We start from the raw sequence: 23,032 nt of genomic DNA, 5'->3' as shown, positions 1-23,032 counted from the left end.
CCATAATGCTAACGCATTATGAATGTATGGTATAAAATGTGCCATTCAAAAGCACATTCAGGTGAAAGACAGGCCTGAGTCCAAGGCCACTGTTAATATTTTGTTCATTTCATAATCAAAGTTATTTAATTAGTATTAGTAAAAGCATTCTACCAAATTGTGCAAAGAACACAATCTGTCCAACGCTTTCATTCCGTCATGATTCATTTTGGACGAACAATAGACCTATCCCAAGGCAGGTCTCTTCAATGTTGTCATTCAACCACAAGAAAGTACACCCTAAAAGTGTGGCCTTTCTTTTTCCTTTTTCTTTTTCAATTAAAAAAAAGAGGGATTTGAAATAGCAAGATGAAGAACTGAATGTGTGTGTCAACCAAGAGCTATTTCAGTGCTCACATATGGAGACTGTAAGATCAGGCAAAAATGTACAGATGGGATGCATTTACCATATTACTTTTTGCCTGTTGGTACTGAGTACAGACATATGACATCGTTTTAGTAATATTTCCACGTGAGCGGACAGTACAGAGTTAATGCCATGGTTGCCACTCCACTGCATACCCATCGCGACAAAAAGCATCCCAGTGAAGCACAGACAGTCAAGCAAGTGTTAACAGCAAGCATTTGTCCAAATAGTGGCTTTGACGTCATGGTTCTAGAGAGTGTGGTTGGGAGCTCAGAATTAAATCCCAAACATATTTTGACACACTCAACCATCTGGGAATGAAGAGGTTAATCCCCACTCTTATTGGAACTACCTCTCTGAAGATAAGAGCTGATTTTTCCATTACCTGGGATGATGGTATCAGAGATAGGGACACTTTCCTTGTCATCTTTGACAGTGTAAACACTGACATTGTACTCCAGGCCCGGACTCAGGTTTTCAAAGGTGCAGGAACTCTGATCGGCATGGACCACTTCCTCCAGAGAGTATCCCTGCTGGCCGTTTGTTGGGGTGGTGGTGATTCTGTAGCCAGTAATGTCTGCAGAAAACAAAAAGGAGAAAGTTACTGCCCAGAACCTTTGCCACCCAGAGCCAATTACTAGACTGATGCACCCTCGAAGGGTAATGGGGAAAGGACTCAATATTCACGTGCTGAAGACTCCACCAACTGTCATTCAGCATTTACAACAACCCTTTGAGGAAGGTATTAATATCCTCAGTTTAAAGACAACCTTGGAAAGGGAAAATGATTACCAAAGGCTCTTCTGTCTTACATTCCATGTTCCTCCTACCATGTGTGCCCTGATTTTCCTTAGTGGGTCATTTGCAGGACAGCTGAAGGATATTCTATTATACCTGCTTAGCACGGAACTGGCTCTCACCCTTAGGCATACTCCCCAAAATAGGTTCTCCTCGTTTATTAAAATAAGGTCTGAACCTAGGGGATTTATAGGTGGGGAAGATCCCCTGGAGAAGGGAATGGCTACCCACTCCAGTATTCTTGCCTGGAGAATTCCATGGACAGATGAGCCTGGCGGGCTACAGTCTATGAGGTTGCAAAGAGTCAGACATGACTGAGTGACTAATACTATTCAACAATAAGGAAAGGAGAAAAAGTGAAGAACAAAGGTGACTCTATTTATTCTAGGAAAAGTATATTGGGATTTCCCTGGTGGTTCAGTGGTTAAGACTCTGCGCTTTCAATGCAGGGCCTTGGGTTTGATACCTGGTCAGGGAATTAAAATCCCATATGCTACATGGCATGGCCAAATTAAAAAAAATAGTGTATTAACTGCTGAAGACTTCAGAAATCATAGAAGTGGGGCAGTGAGAGGGTTGAGGGGAGGAGAGAGACATTCAAATTAAAATAGCAATGACCAGAGAGTCACAGGGACAGACAAAGAGTAAACTGAGAAAGTATGTTTAAGTTAAACTTACTAAAAAGGGAGAAAATGATGGTATATTTTATAATTAGGAATAAGGTGACCACTTTGGAAGGAATGATGCTAAAGCTGAAATTCCAGTACTTTGACCACCTCATGCGAAGAGTTGACTCATTGGAAAAGACTCTGATGCTGGGAGGAATTGGGGGCAGGAGGAGAAGGGGACGACAGAGGATGAGATGGCTAGATGGCATCACTGACTCGATGGATGTGAGTCTGAGTGAACTCCAGGAGTTGGTGATGGACAGGGAGGCCTGGCGTGCTGCGATTCATGGGGTTGCCAAGAGTCAGACACGACTGAGAGACTGAACTGAACTGAACTGAAAGTAGTATATACAAGGAATTCCAACTGGATGGGAAATGAATGTTTGGGTCATTACATGTGCTAATGACCATTCAGATGGACAGACTAAACCATCCATTAAGACTAAATATTAATGATCTAGCTTCTGACAAGCATGAAACTTGCCAACCTAAAAGTTTCAACTTAAGAGTGATTCAACTGGAAATAGTGTAGTTTGGGCTTAAATGATGCTTCTACAGGTAATGAAAACTTCACAAAATCACTTTACTTCAGAGGGAATTAAAAAGGATATTCTGAGCTAGCTTTATTGTGTGTGACAGCACATATTGATCCGATTTAGAGATAATTGCCTCAACTGTGTATCCCAGCAAAGGTAAGAACTATTTTTAAAAAATGAGAGTACAAATCAGAACAGTGAAATAATAAGCAAAATAAAGCCATCTAATAAGTACACATAGTAGTTAATGTTAATGCCATCAACATTAGTTGGCATTTGTTTCTAATTTGGAATTTTCCCAATAATGAATATCCTGATATCTCAATAGTAATTCCCCCAATATAACCAATGATAAATATTTTAGTTAACATTTCTCATAGACTTGACAAAGATCAGGAATATCTAAAATTTCTCTTGCCATTGCCCCATTCCATAATGATACTTGAATATTGTCATAGATATCTCTACACATATTAGGATTGTATGGGGCTTCCCTGATGGCTCAGCAGGTAAAGAAACAGACTTAAATGCAGGAGATACCGGTTCAATCCCTGGGTCGGGAAGATCTCCTGGAGGAAATGGCAACCCACTCCAGTATTCTTGCCTGGAAAATTCCATGAACAGAGGAACTTGGCAGGCTACAGAACATGGGTCTAAATATGTGTGAACGAGTTTAGATAAAAGCTTTATGTAAAGCTTTAAAAAAACAATCATGGAATGCATTTAGCCAAATTTCTCAGTATTGAGTATAAGTAAAACTAATAATTAAGATCCAAATACATGACGCTGAATGTGAGAGGTAGTCTGAACACTTAAGTTACAATCCCAGTTCTGTAACATTTGTGACAATGGATGTAAGTTAATTTTTTCCAAGTCTTTTCATTCTGTAAAAGTGAGGTCGTTTCTACCTGTCATCACCCTTAGAATTCTGTCCTGACGCATAGCGGGCTTACCGGGAGTGGTGCTCCTCTCCCAGGAGACAGTAAGCACTCCGGTGTCAGGGTTTGCCTCCAGGTGCAAGTTCGTTGGTGGGGACAGTGCTACACAGAAAAGAATTTTAATTAAAAGTTAAAGTTCGGATGGAGTTTCCCAGCTGGTGCTAGTAGTAAAGACCCTGCCTGCCAATGCAGTTGTTGTAAGAGATGTGGGTTCAACTCCTAGGTCAGGAAGATCCCCTGGAGGAGGGCATGCAAACCCACTCCAGTATTCTTGCCTGGAGAATCGCATGGACAGAGGAGCCTGGAAGGCTACGGTCCATGGGGTCACAAAGAGCTGGACACGACTGAAGTGACTTAGCATGCACACACACATGTACACAAAACTAGCATAAAGTGCTTGAGCTGTAGAACTTCTCTCCCTTCCTCCCCGCCCCTCCCTCTCTCCCTTCCTTCAATTACCAGTAAAAATAAAGAAGTTGTACTGTAAAACCATGATGGATAGCAATTCTCTGAGAGCACTTTTTTTTTACTATTTTAAATTTTGCAACACTGCTGAAATCTTTTTCTGTGTTGTCAATTCACAGATAACTTTTGATATGGAAAGAACACTTCTGATGTCATGAATTATATGATATCAGTTGAACTTGCTACTCCAGACTTAGAGAATAGCTAATAATATAAGTAGGAATGAAATCTTTCCCTTGTGTCATTATCATAAGTAAAAAGCGATACCTCTATCAGTTACCTTTAAAAAGTGCCAACAGTTTAAAATATGAAAAGAGGCAAGGAACTCTTACGTGTCACCACTTTCTTCACAATTGGCGCATCTCTCTCTTGCCCGTCTCTGAGGACAGAGATGGTGTAAACGTATTCCACACCTGGAGTCAGGCCAGACACCACGATGCTTCCTGACTCTGAAGTCACTTCTCGGGGTGCTTCTCCTCCCTGGCTTGGTCGTACACCCAGCTAGGAGAAAGAAGACAAAATCAACACCAAGGACAAATATTTCCAGAGCTGGGTTACTGCTGAGAATCTGTGGTTACGCTTCGCATAATGTGGACTCCTCAGGAACTGTACTCTGCTTTTAGTTGGGAATAAGTTGGGACCTTACTTTAGCTCTACTAAATAATTTCACTGGAAATTCCCCAGAACTGTGGGGAGGGTGCCAGTTAAGGCAAGTATCTTCCAAAACTAAGTTAAGGTAGTTTATAATGGAAGGTTCCAGAGAAACATCATTACATATTGCTTCGCTTGATAAACAACCTCCTGGTACAAACCAGAAGTACACAAAGGCTTTCTGCTACATGTCCATTCGTTTCTTATTTTCTTTTTGCTGGAAGAAATCCTCGAGTTCTCTCTTTAATGAGTTACTAACATTCAACTTAGGTACCAGCCCCTGTAACACTTTGTACTTCAAAAACAGTCCTTTTGAAGAAGTATATTCACAGCTTCAAATGCAAGATTGTTATGTTACAAAAGAAGAATTAAGATTACTATGCCCAGAATTTTCAACCCTTTTAGTATTTAATTAAAAAAAACCTAGGTAATATTGTGTCATCAGGGTTCAACTCTGCAGGCAGCCTTAGTAAGGTATAAGGCTTCTGAAAGTCCAAATGACACTACTAAGGGAAATTTAAAAGATACATTGATGATCTTCAAAAAGGGATTCTCTGTATTTAAGTAGTGTAATTATCAATATGCTATTGCATATTTCAAAAAAGAAGTGGTCTTTGGTATATATTTTAAAACAAACAATTATTAGGATTTAGTCTTGATTTTCAAGTATAATAAATATTTCTCTCTCCACACTCTAAATTCCAAAGAAAGGAAATCTTTTAAATACATTCATTTGTATTCCTCACTTCCCTAATACCATTAGTTTAAAAAAACAAGTATCCAGATCTATAGGGAAGAGCTTAATCTTAACTTCTATTAAGAGATTCACCCAAGGGGCTCTGAACAAGTTGAGATGAAACTGATTGAATAAAAATGTGATTTTTGAGCTATTCTGAGTTTAATTGGTCTCCCTAAATTGGTTTTTGTGAACTTGATACCTATTTAGAACAACACAACAAATGCGGTTTCCCTATATATATCTTTAAATGTAATTCCCTGGGGGAAAGGATAGAGAAAATAAGATAACAACAAATAACAGCTTCATACTAATGTTTTCTTCTTTGCAAAGCACTTTTACAGCCTCAATTCATCTTTCCAGCAATTCAGGGAGGCAGAAGTATTGTAATGCCCTGACAATGTGGCCAGAGAGGTATGAACAGAAACAGGATAAAACCCAAGTCACCCGATTCTTGAAACATCCTGTTTTAACCACATCCAGAAACACGAGGGCACCTCAGGGCTATATCACTAGAGATTAGGAACATCTGCAATTTACCTTAAAGCCAATCCTTGGGGCAGGTGTCCATGTAATCACAATGGTGGTCTCAGTCACCTCTGTGTTGTAATGTGGGATAGAGCCCAGAGGCTGCACTGTGAAATGGAATCAAAAAAGCATGTGTTCAAACCTCGGAATCACAAAGAATGCAGATAAATGTTTTTTATCTGGTACCTCAGTTCAGCCGACTAACGATCCAAAATGTAACATTTAACATACATGAAAATTTGGAGTAGATCAGTGCCTTTCAATCTTTCATGTACCACACAAATCATCTGAGACCTGGCTTAAATGCAGGATCTGATTCTATAGGTGCATACGTGGCTGGGTAGTTTGCCTTTCTGTAACACTAATGCCGTAGGTCCATGAATCACATTTGAATAACGAGGAGCTGGATGACCACAGAGGACACATTCAACTCCTTGGATTCTGTAATCTGTGTATTTTCACTATGTTTGGGATTTGAGTTTGATGACAACAACTTTCCCTATCATCAGTATAAAATCCCATATAAAATGTAAAATTGGTTATCACAAACTGATTATCACTCTGCTTCTTAATCATTATTTTGAGAACAATGGTTAAATTATAGATTATGCTGAGTCATTCCATGATGATGGCCAATTATTATTTTTTATTTCATATAGGAGTAACTAACTAACAATACTGTTAGTTTCAGGTGGAAAGCAAAGGGACTCAGCCATACATATACACGCATCCATTGTCCCCCAAACTCCCTTCCCATTCAAGCTGATGGCCAATTATTTTTGGTTGCAAAAAGAGATGTCATATTACAGTTAAACAAAATCTGCCACCATGGATGAACTTATAAATTCTAAATAGTCTTTCTTTAAATATATAATTATTCATTCAGAATAATCACACTACAGAAATTTAGCATTCTGCCACTGGAATTAGGTATTATAAGAAAAGTTGATTTCAAATCTCCTAGATCCTGACATCATTTTTATTTCTTAGTGAAAATAATACTTAAAAAAAAAAGGAAGAGTATGTGTACACAAAGTTGAAATACACATTTTCAACAGTCTTACAGACTTTATCATAAACTTAAACTCTTTAAAATATAATTGGCAGAACAACTAAACCTTGTAATAAGGGGAACAAGCATTTTGATAACTGGCTGCTATGGGAAAGGTGAGGTCTTAGACGTTAAGGCATTTGTATCAGGTGAGTCAAATTCCAGGTTTTCAAGCATGTGGCCATGGCACATGGCCTTCATAATCTCTTCCTCTTTGCATCCCAACCAAATTTTTGTACCCACCGAGAAAAAACTTAAAAAATGCATTTTTCTTCTAAATTATGAATGGTTGATTTGACAAAGACATCCTGCAGACTTAGACAAATGAATATTAAAAGTCTTTAAGACTACTCTGTTATTACTCAGCTCCAGTCATGGGAAAATTCAGGCCCAGCACTGCAATTGTCTTCCAATCTAGATTTTCATGTGCAACTTTTAAAAAAATTACTTTTAAAATCCTGTTGTCTGAAAAAACAAAATATGTGTGTGGGCTCCTTTGTAATGACTGCTCTAATGGCTGGACTGAAGTTCTACTGGTTTAGAGGCATGTTTCATGAGTATGTTATTATTTTGATGATGTTTTCAGGAGAATTAGGATGGGTGACCCATGATGCCTTTCCAGACTCACTGAAATCATACACTATTTGGTTGCCACTGACTTTGCCAAAATGCCATGGCCATCCCTGAGTGACAATTTAATGACCACAAGAAACAATTCAGGGAGCAGTCAGTTTCTTTCACTGAACATCTGGGAAAGCCACAATTTTTTCAAAAAAAACATTCTCAACTGTCTTGGGCTTTACGATTGGGTGTTTTCTATTGCTTGAGCCAGCCAGCTAAAAGGTTCCCAAGTTTAAGATGATGCTCTCTGCCTGGGAACACCATTACGGGAAACCCTCCAAACCACAAACCCACAAACGGATGGCAAACAAAGAATGTGACTGTAAGTATGAGCTATGGATTCTGGCAGGTCTTGTTAGGTGAAGGACAGCCTGGATGTTAAAAAAATAAAATTTGCCCTATTTATAAAGGAGTAGGCTGGTTTTCCCCCAGAAACAGCTCTCCTACCCCCACCATATGCTCTTAAGAATTTAGTACAAGTTATAAAACCCAGAAAAGTTATTCCAGAATTTAGTTTGGTAACAGTAAAAAAAACTACAGAAACTTAGAGCAATTCCAAAAATATGCAAGTCCAGCTGATGTTCACAACCTCAGAACTCCCTGCTAACAGAAGCTTATTTAAATCTAAAGTATGGGGAGGCTTCCCAGGTGGTCCAGTGGTTAGAAGGCATGGATTCTACCCCTGGTCAGGGAACTAAGATCGTGCATGCTGCACAGTGTAGCCAAAGAAAAAAATGTTAAACCTAACTTTGATTGAGCTGTTTTCACAATCATCTAGTCAACAAATATTTTTTGAAAGCATACTATATGCAAGGCATAACTTTTATCTAATAAAAGAAGTTTTGTCAGTTAACTCAAATAAAATTTTATTTTTATAAATGTACTGTGTACACAATAAAATAACATGTCCAATATATCAAAGTCTCCAAAAGTACTTGAAATAGCCAATAACTGCCCCACCCATGCCACTTATTATTGTTAGTATCATTAAAAATGCTTTTTCTTAGAGAAATGCAAATTAAAACTACAATAAGATACCACCTCACACCAATCTGAATGGCCATCATTATAAAGTCTACAAATAAAAAACATTGGGATCGCTTCTCGGCCTTTTGGCTAAGATCAAGTGTAAAAAACATTGGAGAGGGTGTGGAGAAAAGGGACCCACTCCTACACTGTTGTGGGAATGTAAATTGGTGCGGTCACTACGGAGAACAGTATGGAGGTTTTTCAAAAGAACTCAAAATAGAGTTGCCATGTGATCCAGCAATTCCACTCCTGGACATATACACAGACAAATTATAATTCTGAAAGATACATGCATCCCTAGATTTATAGCAGCACTATTTACAACAGCCAAGACACAGGAGCAACCTAAATGTCCATCAACATATGAATGAATAAAGATGTAGTACATACATTAAAATAGAATATTACTCAGCCATGAAAAAGAATGAATGCCATTTGTAGTAACATGGGTGGATCTAGAGATTTTCATACTAAATGAAGTCAGAAAGAAGGACAGATGCCATATATCACTTATGTGTGGAATCTAAAATAAAACACAAATGAACATATCTACAAAAAAAAAAGTCTCACAAATGCAGAGAACACCCTTGCGACTGCCAAAGGAAGGGGAGGTGGGGGAGGAAAGATTGGGAGTTTGGGCTTACAAAGTTCAACTAGTATACATAGGATGGATATACAACAAGGTCCTACTGTACAGCACAGGGACCTATACACAATATCCTGTGACAAATCATAATTGAAAAGGATATGAAAAAGAATATATTTTCATATGTATAACTGAGTCATTTTGCTGTTCAGCAGATATTAACCCAACATTGTAAATCAACTATTTTTCCAATAAAATAAACAAGATGCTTATTCTTTTATAGGCATTTATCCAACAAAAGGAAACTATGTAAAATATGTTTCATGTTAAAAAGTAAAAAAGATAACAGTGGTCAGTAAAAGACTACTAAACTCTCTGTTCTAATGCAATGAATGTCATCTATAAGAAGCAGGTATTTATAAGAAATACAAAGATACTGATCTCATGTTAATAGATTTTAGAGTCTTAGTAACATATAACATAAAATAGCAAAATTCAAAGGTCAGCTTATAGATAAAAAGTACGTTTTACTTGTTTATGACTAGTAGTTACTTAGGAAAAAGCATTTACTGCCAAGCTTTATACATGCAATTTAAATAGAAATACATTTTTAGTAAATTATGAATTCCTACAAAGAAAATTTTATAGACACTTTCTTTGTGTGAAATAAATTCCACAGTAATTTATAAACTAAACTTATATTCACTTTTTGAATGCTTTTTAACATCTATTTTTCAAGTTAAGAGTAAGATTTGTGGAAAGCTTTTAGGAAATCGCAAGCTAGTTCACAGTTGCAATATATGCTGAAAAAGTGTTAAGTTAGGTCCTTCTGTAATTCAAAATGAGCTAAAAACAGCAATTAATGCTTATCTAGAAATTATGGGTCTCATATTTCTTTGTAATGTAAATGAGATGCATTAATAGAAATCAATTCATGAATACGAATTTAATAGAAATCAACTCATGAATACAATCCTCTATTGTGATATAGACATGAAAGAGATTTAAGGTCACTTCCTGTAAAGTGTTGAGCAAAAGACAGACATGACCAAAAATTACTGTCAATATTTTTCCTTCTGCGGAATTGAGAGTGATTTAAGAAAAGTTAAAAAAAAAAAAGCTATCCTGTTCTGCAGAAGTACTTTAATCTGCTGTTGTCAACACTCATTACTTCCTTAGCTTCTTGTCCTGTTGGTTTCTATTCAACTGGTAGATGTTTTTCTTCCACATTTAATGCTGTCGTTCGATGCTCAAAGTATCAGGATGTAGACACAGTGGCTGATTTTTTTCTTGCCTTAACTAGTATTTAGTAAATTCATTTAATTCAGTAGCATTCAATTTTCGAATAACTTGGGTGTCTTAAACCATGCTACTCAAAGTACTGGTCTAGGAGGAAATAAGGATCTTGGTAACATATATCATATAACCCACTGCTTCCTTCATCAAGAAAACTTTGCTTCAAAAAAGTATTAACTGAACAGTGTGCTCCTTGATCCATTCTGGCATAAGCTCATTAGTCCATGTAACAAACAACTCACAGAGCAGCAGTGGATCCATGGATCACACTTTGAGTAGGACCACTTTAAATATCTCTTTCAAATTAAAAATAATTATTTAAAACTTGTACAAAATTTTTAAGTTAACTTTGTTCTTTTTTGGCCACACTGCACAGCTTGTGGGATCTTAGTTCCCTGACCAGGGAACTAGGCAGGGACAGCAGAGAGTCTTAACCACTGGACCGCCATGAAATTCCCTAAGTTAACTTCTTAAAAAATGGATGAAGGAGAGAGAATGTAAATACAGATGAGACATCACCAAGAAAAGACATTTAAATTTTGACTTACGAGTGGTGAAGACTCCGGTGACTCTGGGGCTCTGCTGATTGCCCTTCACGGCTACGAGGCTTACAGCATACTCAGAGCCAGGCTGCAGGTTCCTCAGTGGGTACTGCGAGGCTGCGGGCCCCACGTTGTACTGCTTGGGCTGGCCTCCCCGGGTCAGGCCCACGGTCAGTCGGTACCCAACTATCCGGGCGCGAGGTGGAGTCCAGGTCACTATAACCGTGGTATCAGTTTCATTGATAAACTGGAGGTTGGTGGGAGCATCCAATTCTAGAAAAAGAGATGAAACATGTCAAGAAATAGCTGCACTTCAGAATTATCATACTGAAATCCTAAAGCTTGACTGAATTTTCTAAGTTCTTTCTTCTCAAGGTTGAAACAAAGATCAGAACCTTGGAAATACTGAGCCATGAAGAAGAGACTGAGTGCTACAGAGAACTTCACAAAACTCTTGTCAGTCATGAGAAATCACTCACTGTGTTTGCCTGACTTTGATCCTGTGGAAAGTTTATAATTTTCCAGCATGATTTTCCCATTACCCTCAGAAATTACACTAACATTGCAGAGATGGTATTTAAAAACAAAAGCCAGTACTTGTGAAGCTATAGTTTGTTCTGCTCTGAGCCAAATAGGTGAAGAAAACAGAAATAAACCCATTAAAATGAGGGTAAGAAGAAAGTTCCACGTGGAGCACAGTGACGTTTTCTGCATTTATTCAATGACTAATCCTTTGCTTGAATAATAAAAGTAACTTTCACCTGATTCAGATGAGACAAAAATGATAACATATACTCAGAACCTCAGATTCATGGCAAGACCCTTGTGAGTTTGCTCTAGCACAAAGAATCACATAAATTGTTGGTTTTCTTCTTGAGTGTGATAACTGGCAACTTCCCTACAATAATTTAAAACACTTTTCAGAGGGAGGAAATGTTTAAGAGGTAGTCAAGTATAACAACAAAGCATGGGCTTTGGAGTCAAAAAGACATAGGTCTATGTGGATCCCCACTCCATCATTTCTCAGCTCTGTTACTTTACAAGTTGCAGCGTTTTTTATAAGCTTCAGTCTCTTCATGTATCCCGTAGGGATAATAATAAGACCTTCCTTATTAACTCAAAATGAGGATTAAATATGAGGATAATAAAGAACTGAGCATATGACCTGGTGCTTAATACACATTGAATGTTTTAGTAATTACTATTTATAAATAATTTTGCTATAAAAGAATTAGGAGACTATACTTGAAGTCTGACTTAGGTATATTTAGTTACACAAATAGTACTCAAATTTTCAATCCATGTCTCCATTAGCAAGGAAAATTAGGCTAAGTTTTGCTCCTTTCATGTCATGTCCCCATGTATTTGGGAAATGGATTACCATTTAGCCTCTATGGAGGCTATACATTTCCTGTTCTCTGAGTATGTTCCTGTTTCTAATTGTGAACCCAGGAGTGAATGGAGTGCTGCCCATTGATCACAAGTGGAAAGGGAGGGTAGAGATAAAGGACCCCAAACCTACTGGTTGCCTGCTGTGCCGTCAGAGGCTTGCTCTCCCTCCCCTGGTTCACGGCGAAGACTTTGAAGTGATAAGTGACCCCAGGGGACAGCCCGGTGACTTCCGCAAAGGTGTTCCTGCTGACGGGCAGCCTCTGCCCATGCTCCCCGGGCAGGTTGACGGGGATCACATCCACACGGTAACCGGTTACTGGACTCTCTGGGGGTGTCCACATGATGGTGATCTTCACATCTGTCACCTCCACAAACTGCAGGTCCCTGGGAGGGGGAACTTTATCTAACAGACAAGAGCCAAGCGGTCATTCGCAATTCCTGCTGAGGATTATTTTTAAAAAACCAGTTTGCCAAATGTGTATAAGGCAATTCATAGAGCCCCTCTCTTCAGAGCAAAGCTGTTTTCTCTTTAAATCTAAGAACACATTTTTGGGGTTATATTTTCATGGTTTAGTCATCTTGCTTACATTTGACATTTAAAACTATTATGTAAAATGTGAATGTAAGCAGATGAGTTTCCATCAAATGAAGTGTCCTAATGGCGGGTTTAAAATACACATACCCCCCAAAACCCCTAAGCAAACTCTTGTGACAACAGAAAAAAATGTGGTTTTTACTTTAATGAATCTTTTTTTTAATACTTAAGAGCAACAGATGAACTACCCCTTAGGTTTCTTGGGGAAAATATGAAAGCTTTATGCTGTCAATTTTTAATCAGGAAAGCCAATAGCCAGCTTTTATTAGTTACTTTACAGTGAGAACATTTCAGCTAAATTTCATAAGTTCAGGGATAGAGTAATCTATAGGATGACTTGCATATAGGAACCGTAGACAGAGACAAAATAAACCCCCCAAAGAAACAATTATTCTTTGATCTTACACGTCTGGTTGTCCCTAGTAGGCTCATGGAGTGAACACAAGCCAAGGTTGGTTTTGTTCCTCTGGCAAAAGGGAGGTTCAAGATGTAACTTTCTTAAGCCTTAAAAGGTAAGACAGCACAAGAAGCAGCTTTAGGTTACCTGAACGTGGGACTCCAGTGGTTTCTTGCTGGATGAAGACAGGAGTACTTTCTTGATTTTCTTCCACAGCATAGATGGTGATGTTATACTGAACGCCAGGTTGCAAGTCACTGAGAGTGACAGAGTTGGCCGTTTCAGGAAGATTGAGTTCTGTGCTACTACCCTCTACGGATGGGGAATAGACGATTCTATATCCTGCAGATTCAGGAGAAAAACAGTAAAACACACTGATGAAACACAGGTTTCAAAAGGCATAAATTCCCCTTTCCTAATAGCCCTTAGCATCTTGGTAGATCACTCTTGAAGAGTGAGCAATTCTTCTGGACTCATTCAATAGTGCTACTTCTTATAAGGACTGTTCAGTCCAAAGATTAAATAAGAATAGTCATGCAAAGCTTTTTAATAATAAAAATCATCCTCAAAGACCGAGATCCTTAATAAATGTCTATTAGAGAAGCCAGGAGGTGAAAATATTCATGTTAAATCGATTTCTTTTTCTTTGAGCTCTAGATGATGGGAGCAATCAAGGAACCACTCTGAGCCAGAGTTGTCTAGCCTGTCTATGTCTTTTAAGAACTTCAGAAACAGTTAAATCACCTAATGAGCTAATAAGGCATCTTGGCTGCCTCTAAGAATTAGTCTCAGAGTGAGGTTTTCAGAAGAATTACCCCTCTTCTATCATGGGAATGCCTTGTTTAATAAATCCATGAGCTGGATTTCGAGGTTTGTGCCTGTGTGATTGTGTGTGTGCATGTTTGTGTGAAACAGGTTAATTAAGACATATTTAAGAGGAAATTATTCATAAGAAGGTAAGGCTGTACAGACACACATATATCTACACTGTGGTCCAGTAATTACAGTAGAGATATATAAGTGATTTGCCTGCTCATAGATCAGAATCCACTCCCTCACCTCTTAGGGCAACAAGATTAACATAGGAGCCAAGAAGAGGCAGCTAAGCTGACCTGTGATGGGCGCCCTGGGTCTGCTCCAGCGAACGACAATGGAAGTGTCATCAACCTGGTCCACGGTAGGGTCAGGAGGGGCGTCAGGTGCTAACAAAGAAAGGAAGAAATGAGAAAAGCAGCAAATACTGCTACAGGTCTGTTTCACAGGGGGAAAAAAAGTCTTTTCACACCACACATACCTGTGGTCTGTGAGGTAGACAGGATCAAATTCTGCTCTCCTTCCTCGGATATCTCGTAAACATTCACAGTGTATTTTCGGCCGGGAAGCAGGTCAGGGATGTTCACGGAAGTGGCTGTGCTGGGAAGATCTTTGAAATAAAAGGGAAAGGTTACTATCAGAGGATACCAATCCCTCTAATGACTCCATAACCTTTGAGAAGGATAGTTTTAAAACTATATATTCATGGGGGTGGGGGGAATGAATGAAGAAAACTATAAAGAAATATACTAATGTATAGTCAGTAATTATCAGTGCACTATGAGATAATTTTTTTCCCCCTTTCTCAAATATTTTCTCTAAGGATATATAATTTTAAACCACCCCCAAATTTGTAAACATTGTCCTCTGTAGTTAGAAGTCTAAGTAGTGGTTATGGGTGAGGGATGATGGGGGAGGAGGGATGTTCTTTTTCTTGATCTGGGTCCTGGTCACGTGGGTGTGTTCTTTTTATAAAAATTCACTGAGTTCTATGTTTATGATTTGTGTACTTTTCAGTGTGTATATTTCTCCACAATAAAGTTTTTAAAAGTCTGTTACACATGAGAATCTGAAAAGCATGAATAAGGGTACTGTGTCTCTCCCAAAGCTAACAGTCCCCATGCTGGCAATTACTTCCAGGAAGAACACACTATTGTTATGTGGACCTGTGCCCAGGCTAACACATAACACAGCTCCCACCAGGGGCCAGGAAAGTGAGCATGGTTTAGGAAACACCCAGGTTGGTTCTAAAAGGGTCAGTTGTTTTCCATCCTCACACTGGAGGGCCAACTAGTTCCAAACTTCCCAGGCCACCTGCGTGGATGCCCCCCCCGCCCAGCCCCACCCCCAGCAGAATCTGCCAGCAGCTGGTCATCAACACATCGAGCTCACCCAGGTACTGTGGTTCATCTCCCTCTTCACTCAGCTCATACTCCACCCGGAATCCAGACACAGTGTCCGAAGCCGAGACCCAGGAAACCACAAAGCTGCTGGCTGTGATTTCAGTCACCGACTCAGAGGTGGCCACAACAGGAGACAAGGGTGTGGTCTCTCCCGTCACAGTGTTGCCTAGAGTCACAGAGAGGACAAAGAGCCTTCAGCCACGGATAAAACTTACTACCACCATCTGTAAAATACCATTTAAAAAAAAAAATGTAGTTGCCAGACTTCCCCATTAGTCCCAGTGGTTAAGAATCCACCTGCCAGTGCAGCGGACACAGGCTTGATCCCTGCGTCCAGGAACTAAGATCCTACATGTTACAGGGCAACTCAGCCCATGCACCACAGCTACTGAAGCCCATGCGCCCATGCTCAACAAGAGAAGCCACCAGAATGGAAGCCCACACTGCAACAAAAAGTAGCCCCAGTTCACTGCAACTAGAGAAAGTCAGTGCAGCAGTGAAGACCAGCACAACAAAAAAAAATAAAATGTGAGTATTCATATTCATCCACGGAAGAAGATGAATCGAGAAGGAAAGCACTTCCTCTGGGGAGCCCAGGTCTGAGAAAGGCAGGCACAGATGGATGGGCCACTGGGGTACATACTGGTCACCGCTGGGCTCGTGCTGGTGGTGGTAAAGTCGAAGCGCGTCACCTCTCTTTGGCCATAGTGCTGGACGCTGATAAGCTGGCCCTCGTATACCACACCTGGCCTCAGGCCTTTGATGGTGTAGGAGTTTAAGTGGCCAGGAATGGTAGCTTCCTTCCAGCGGTTTGGAGAATTTTTCTAAAAATTTAAGTGAAAAAAAAAAAAAAATCACACAAGAATTTACAAAGATGAATGCTGGGAGAGGATGTGGAGCATTTTTCAAAGAAGAACGAGGAGTCTATGAAGTTCCATTTGAGGGGGATATCACGGAAAATTGGGATCAGAATAGAAACCTGCAGCAGAATTTGTTAATGTTAATAATAATGGTTATTACAGCTAATATTTACTGATGGTTTACTATGTTCCATGCTCCGTGCTGTTTTCCTTCCATTCTCTTATTTAAGGTTTATCTCTTACCTCCTCCAAGTTAGTGGTATTATTGTCCTGATTTTACAGATGAAGAAACAGAGTATGTGACATGCCCAAGATTACACAAAGGGAGGCCCTGGGCACCTTCCTTTTTGCCAGATTAACTATTCAGTTTAATAACAGCAACCCAAGTTTTGCCTTTCCCAATTTTTAAATTTCCACAATGAACTGGGATATATTCCTCTTTGAAGTGGGATAAGGCTTTATAGTCTATATTTATTTAGTGGGATACAAACCAAGTTTCTTACAGAGCAAAGGCATAATATTCTTTCATGACTCAGTTCCCGGGACCATCACATATGAGGTTTAACGCTGCTCTGGTTTTATGACTCATTCTTGGATATGAACTACTCCATCAAAAGTGGTTAGCCAACTTTGGGCAAGACTGCAGAAGAATGTGATCTCAGTTTATTTAATCTTTGTCTCCAGTTTATATTTTCACATCCTGTCCGAATTTATTAATATCATGGATCACAAAATTTATGGCAATAAAATGTGTGAAAAAGAAACATCCTTACTTCAAACAAGTTGAGACCATTTTAAGTATAAATATTCTACACTAATATAAGTCAAAATACATTTTTAATAGCCAGTGATTTTACAAAATTATCCAATCAACCAGTTCCTCAATAATTCAGATACCCTAGTGTCCCTTTATAATTTTTAAATAAATGAAAGTGATCCTGGTACTCTCTAAATTTAAACACCTTGTGAAAAACATTAAAAGTAGTCATTATAATTAGCTCAGATTTAATAGTAAGCCTTTCGCTCAATGTGAAATTTTTGGTTTGTTATTAGAAGAAAATACTCAAGAATACTTAACTATCAGGTGACAAATATTAAAGAAAAACCTAAAAGTGTTAAAAAATTTCAAAGAAATAACCTCCACTCTTTGGAGACTTTCTAACTTATTATACACATTTTATATGTGTGCTAAGTCGCTTCAGTCGTGTCTGACTCTGTGTGACCCTATGAATTGTAGCACACCAGGCATCTGTCCATGGCATTCTTCAGACAAGAATACTGGAGTGGGTTGTCATGCCCTCCTCCAGGGGATCTTCCCGACCCAGGGATCAAACCCACATCTCTTAAGTCTCCTTTATTGGCAGGTGGGTTCTTTACCAGTAGCATCACCTGGGAAGCCCTGATATACATTTTATGCCTATGTGCAATTATCCCTTATTACTGTGGTCTCACAAATACTTCAGAGTTAAGTTTAAATTAAATAAAATCGATGAAGAGAAATGAGAGACAATAAAGTGTTAGAGGGGAAATATATTCATCCCATCGACTAACATCATTAGACAAAAAGTTCTGCAAATGGCTACTACATATCCTGTGGACATTAACAAAAAATGGGTGAGAGAAGAAAAAGAATGATTTCAACAGCTTGAATTTTTCAAAAAGAATTGAATACAATTGCATGAGTTGGTCAAATGTTTTATTTTACATTGCTTTTTTAGTTCCTAGAAACCAATAGCTGTGATTTAAAATGGGCACTTTTCTCCTGTGCTTAAATAGTTTCTCAAATTAATGTCATACATTTTGGAGAGATATAAGGGCAGGCTTGAGAGGGTAAGAGAAACTACAACATAATAGATCAATATCCTCCCTAGTGAGACTTAATAGATCAATATCCTCCTTAGTGAGGTTTCTTCAATTTCTAGATGATTAGTGGGGAGTCACAAAGTCATTCATTAAATACACTAACTATCCTTCATCTATACTTTTCTCTCATCATCTCTCCCTTCTATCCAAATAACTGCAAAGATTAGAAAGTAAGGTTTTATGAAATGATCATGGAAACTCCCTGGAGGTCTAGTGGTTAAGACTTGGGGTGTTCACTGTCATGGCCCAGGTTCAACACCTGGTTGGGGAACTACGATCCCTCAGGCCATGCGGCATGGTCAAAAAAAAAGAAGAAACAATCACTTAAACAGTGAATTAAAAAAGAAAGATATTAATTTAGCTATTTTGTTTTACAAATCATGGAAAATGATGCCAGTAGTTTTCTTTCCCTTTGATGGAGTTGCAAGACTTTTAAAAACTTTAGATTCTCTTCCCGTGGTGGGTAAGAATAATTTTAAGCATTATCATTTCTACTCACAAACAAGATGTTTCTAACATGAAGAGTTAAGTTCTCCTAAATACCAAAAGACAGCTAAGTCTATATGTGAATTAGACTGACCACATATTGTTTGGTCACTAAACAAATATAATGCCAAGTGAATAGTTCGTCAGATCTACTGGCTCAAAAACTGAAACACATTTTCAGAATCTGTTCATTTCCTTCTCCTTTAAAAAAAATATTCGATTATTTACTTTTCTTTATTTCGCTGCACCTAGTCTTAGTTGTAGCACGTGGCATCTTTTAGTTGGGCACGCAAACTCAGATATGACATGCAGTATCTAGTTCCCTGCCCAGGGACTGAACAGGAGTCTCCTGAATTGGGAGCAGGAAGTCTTAGTCACTGGACCACCAGGAAGTCCCCAGAATCTATTAATCAAGAGCTTCAATATCCAAGGTTTCTGAGCAGGATACTCACAGGTTTCCATCTGAGAATGTACTTGGAAATGTGAGATGATTCTGGTGCGCTCCATTGGATGGGGTGAGAGTTGGGTTGACTTGGGGTCTCAGTGATGATTACTTGGACAGGACCACTTGTATCTGCAAATGAAAATATGAGAGTTGGTGATCCTGAGGATTCCCTTACTTCAACTTAAAATTTAGTGCACATGGATGGCCATCAGTAAAGACAGTTTTGCTTATGAGTAAATGGGAGCACAATAAAAATTATCTGGAGTTAATTTTTTACATACTGACATTGGAAATCAATGAGACAAATCCTTTTTCTCTTAATTAATCACTGTCAAATAACAATATTGTGTTAATCTCTGCTGTACAGCTATGTGATTCAGTTATACATACACACACACACATATATATATTCTTTTTTATATTCCTTTCCATTATGGTTTATTACAGGATATTGACTATTGTTCTCTGTGCTAAACAGTAGGATCTTGTGGCTCATGCATTTCGTGTGTGATAGTTTGCGCCTGCTGACCCTTCACTCCCGCTCCATGCCCTCCCTATGCCCTTCCTTTTGTCAACCACAGGTCTGTTCTCTATGAGACAAATTCTTTTTTAGCAGATAGCTTCTTGTCTTTCACATGAAAAATGCAACTCAAACTTATTTATAAGCAAATAAAATAAATTTTTAAATGCCACTTAGTTTGCTTTCTTCTCCTTTTTCAAAGAATTGTGAGAAAACTGTGGAACCACTCTAACACAAATAATGTAATACAGAATACAAACTTCATTTACTTATACTAAACGTCTTTGAAGGAAATTCTAGCTTGTGGAGCTTTTCATCAAGGACAAATCTACCATCAAGAAAGAAAAAACATTCCAAAGGCCATATGACATGATGTAAAACAAACACATTTCTAAATGGGGTAGAATCTTAGACAAACAGACAAAGGTAATAATTAAAGACTCAATTTTATTCCTCATCCTCTCAGTCTAATATCCTATCAGTTTCAGAAAATGTTTTATTTTTATTCAATAAGTTTGCTCTAAAATCATTCCATTGATTGGTCAAATTGCTGAGATCAAAATTACATTTTTTCAAAAGTAGTTATCAATAAAATGACATTTTGAAGTGTATACTAAATTTAATATTTCCACATCTTTAATGTGTAAAACTATTATCAACAAATTTAGTGTGTGGTTTTGGTTCTGCTTTTTTTTAAGGCAAAACAAGAGAAGTAGAATCAATTTCTTAATAGGGTAGATTCTATTTAGGATAATTATTAAATAAATGGAAAATTTATGCCTGCAGAACAGAACACTATTAAATACTGTCTTTTTTATGATGTCACTCAATGTTCAACTTATTAGAAATAAAGTTCCTTGTAATAACGTTTCCAAGAATTTCTAACTGACATTCTGTTAAACAGAGCAAAATTTTGCATGTTAGCTAGAGCAGTTCAGCAGATTATTAACAGATTTAAGTTTTCCATAAGGTCGTAGAAAAAATATTGATTTTCAAACTTAATTATTATCCTCACTATTAAATTTTATTTGAAAATAAAGTTTTATCTAGCAGAACAAATATACAACTTGCATATAATATACTCACTTCCATGATGAGAATAATTCAGTTAGGCTCAAGACTAATAAACATTCTTTAAATCTTAATTTCATCTAATACACATATTTGTAAGCTGTACAAAAACCAAAATTAATAAATAAAATTCTCAATTTTTAATTCTAAAGTGTATATTTCATAGATCATGGCAGGGTATTTGTTTTAATTAACTGGCAGAAGTCAATTCCACAACCCTCTTTGAATCACTCCTTCACCATTATATATATATGAATATAAATACATTTTTAAAAACAAACATTGAGGTAAAATTTTAGAGATGTGATTATTTACTCCCATAATCAGTAAATATAGAACTATCACATTTTTATATTACAATAATTGGTATAAGGCTATTTAAATATTGATCCTTAAAAGAAATCCTACCATAATTTCCTCATGTGAAGAGATGCCTGATATGTATTTTAGTTTAACAACCATGATTTTGAGAGAAAAAAGTTTATGATGCCATGAATGTACACCACCAAGAGTCATTCCTAAAGCTAACCAAGGACTTCGGATGATTAAATGCCAATAGTAGGTTCATTGATTGTAACAAACGTACCACTCTGGTGGGGATGTTGATATTAGAGGATGTTGTGCTGTGTGGGAGCAGAGGAAACACAGGAAATCTCTGTACCTTCCTTTTGATCTTGCTGTGAACCTAAAACTGCTTAAAAATAGTCTTAAATTTTAAAAAAAGATCATGATGATTATGGCTGATTCATGATGATTATGGCTGATTCATGTTGATGTATGGCAGAAACAATACTATAAAGCAATTATCCTCCAATTAAAAATAAATCTTAAGAAAATTATGATGGTTACATGTTTATCAAAATTAAGTTTTAGATAACATAAGTGACCTTTACTGCCTACCTTTAAGCTTAAGCATGCTGCTATGTCCACAAGGAGGAGGATAGTGAAGAAAAGGGGAGGAAAAAGAAACAGGCGACTCAGAGGTTTTTACTCAGTGATGGAGCAAAACAACATAAGGTTTCCTCTAGAACTTCAAGTGCTGGTTTGAAACCCTATGTTTTCAATGTTAGCCTTGTACCATAGCTCACCTTTAAGGGAACTACCCTAAACAGTAATAAGATATCTTGCATTTAGCACAATTTTGTTCAGAGAGTAAAAAATTATCCATGATTTGTAAGGTCAATTAAATTCCAGCTATCACTCTATGCCACTTTTTCCACATATGATTAGAAGACAAGAAATTTGAAAATTCTGACATCATTTATATTTAGACTTAGCATTTTGATAATCCTTTTGATATTGGTTAATTGGTAAAACTTTGTAAAGTAACCTGAGCAATGACTCACACCATTGTGAAAACTTGACTCCCTCTCTTATTCAATATAATCATACTAATTATGAAATAGTTATGAAGAGATATGACAAAATGTCTATACTTTCAAAACCAGTTTGAAAATAAGGCCCAAATGAATAATTTCCAGTAATAGTGACCCTGGAGAAGTTAAACATTCATGCATTTGCAACTCAGCCCTTTTTTTCTTTATTTAGTTTGCTGAGATCTGTGCTTTCCTGGTTGTTTATTGACAAACCAAATGCCTCTTATCTTCTGTTAGTTTGAACAACTCTACTGAATCCTCTGTAGGAGGAACAAACAGGGCAAGGCTCAGAGACAACGGACTGGTGATCTCTTGTTCCATCATCCTTCCCACACTCTGAAAGCCCCACAAGCCAGGCAGGAACCATTGAGTAAACCAAACACACAGATAAGACCCAGACTGTGTACTGAGGCCAATCTCCTCTCTGCTGAAATCGCCTCTATGCTCAATGGGCTCTTCTGTTATGAAGAGTAGAAACAAGGTCAAAACATAAAAGTCCAACACAGGAGGATTCCCTCCCGTTTAGATTTCATCTCTGGCGTGTCAACCTACAGGCTTCCAGCAAGCTGTTATGTGAACAGGCTTACTTTAAAAGAGAGAGCAAAAAAAGTTCTCTCTAATTCACCAAGAAGGAAATCACTTTCAAGACCACCACACCATATGTGGAACCATAAATAGACAGTAAGAGATTTTTTAGAAATGTCGCTGACTCGATGGACGTGAGTCTGAGTGAACTCCGGGAGTTGGTGATGAACAGGGAGGCCTGGCATGCTGCGATTCATGGGGTCGCAAAGAGTTGGACACGACTGAGCGACTGATCTGATCTGATCTGATCCTTTGGTTGTATCATTAAAAAAAAAAAAGCTTCAGTTATATACTTTCTGAACTTACAGTAATTCTGCAGAGCTTTAAAAATTATTGAACAAAAAAAATTATTTTAAGTGATTCCTACACACAAAT

At 37.9% G+C, this 23,032-nt stretch overlaps 1 protein-coding gene across 12 annotated transcripts in view; it reads right to left on the bottom strand.

Moving 5' to 3' along the window:
- The window catches only part of FN1 (fibronectin 1), a 69,143-nt gene that overhangs the window by 27,448 nt on the left and 18,663 nt on the right, over positions 1 to 23,032 (bottom strand). For all 12 annotated transcript variants that reach the window (XM_005909594.3, XM_070387006.1, XM_070387051.1 and 9 more), the window contains exons 13-24: positions 19,113 to 19,234; positions 16,095 to 16,275; positions 15,441 to 15,617; positions 14,530 to 14,658; positions 14,348 to 14,437; positions 13,383 to 13,577; positions 12,374 to 12,646; positions 10,858 to 11,124; positions 5,739 to 5,833; positions 4,144 to 4,312; positions 3,362 to 3,448; positions 792 to 983 (exon numbers count right to left, since the gene is read on the bottom strand). In XM_005909594.3, the coding sequence (XP_005909656.2) occupies positions 792 to 983; positions 3,362 to 3,448; positions 4,144 to 4,312; positions 5,739 to 5,833; positions 10,858 to 11,124; positions 12,374 to 12,646; positions 13,383 to 13,577; positions 14,348 to 14,437; positions 14,530 to 14,658; positions 15,441 to 15,617; positions 16,095 to 16,275; positions 19,113 to 19,234 (1,977 nt within the window). The remainder of the gene's footprint in view (positions 1 to 791; positions 984 to 3,361; positions 3,449 to 4,143; positions 4,313 to 5,738; positions 5,834 to 10,857; positions 11,125 to 12,373; positions 12,647 to 13,382; positions 13,578 to 14,347; positions 14,438 to 14,529; positions 14,659 to 15,440; positions 15,618 to 16,094; positions 16,276 to 19,112; positions 19,235 to 23,032) is intronic.

Source organism: Bos mutus, chromosome 2 (assembly GCF_027580195.1).
Source record: "Bos mutus isolate GX-2022 chromosome 2, NWIPB_WYAK_1.1, whole genome shotgun sequence".
Lineage (NCBI taxonomy): Eukaryota > Metazoa > Chordata > Mammalia > Artiodactyla > Bovidae > Bos > Bos mutus.
Note: the sequence above shows the minus strand (reverse complement) of the source record. Positions and strands in the feature narration are given on the sequence as shown.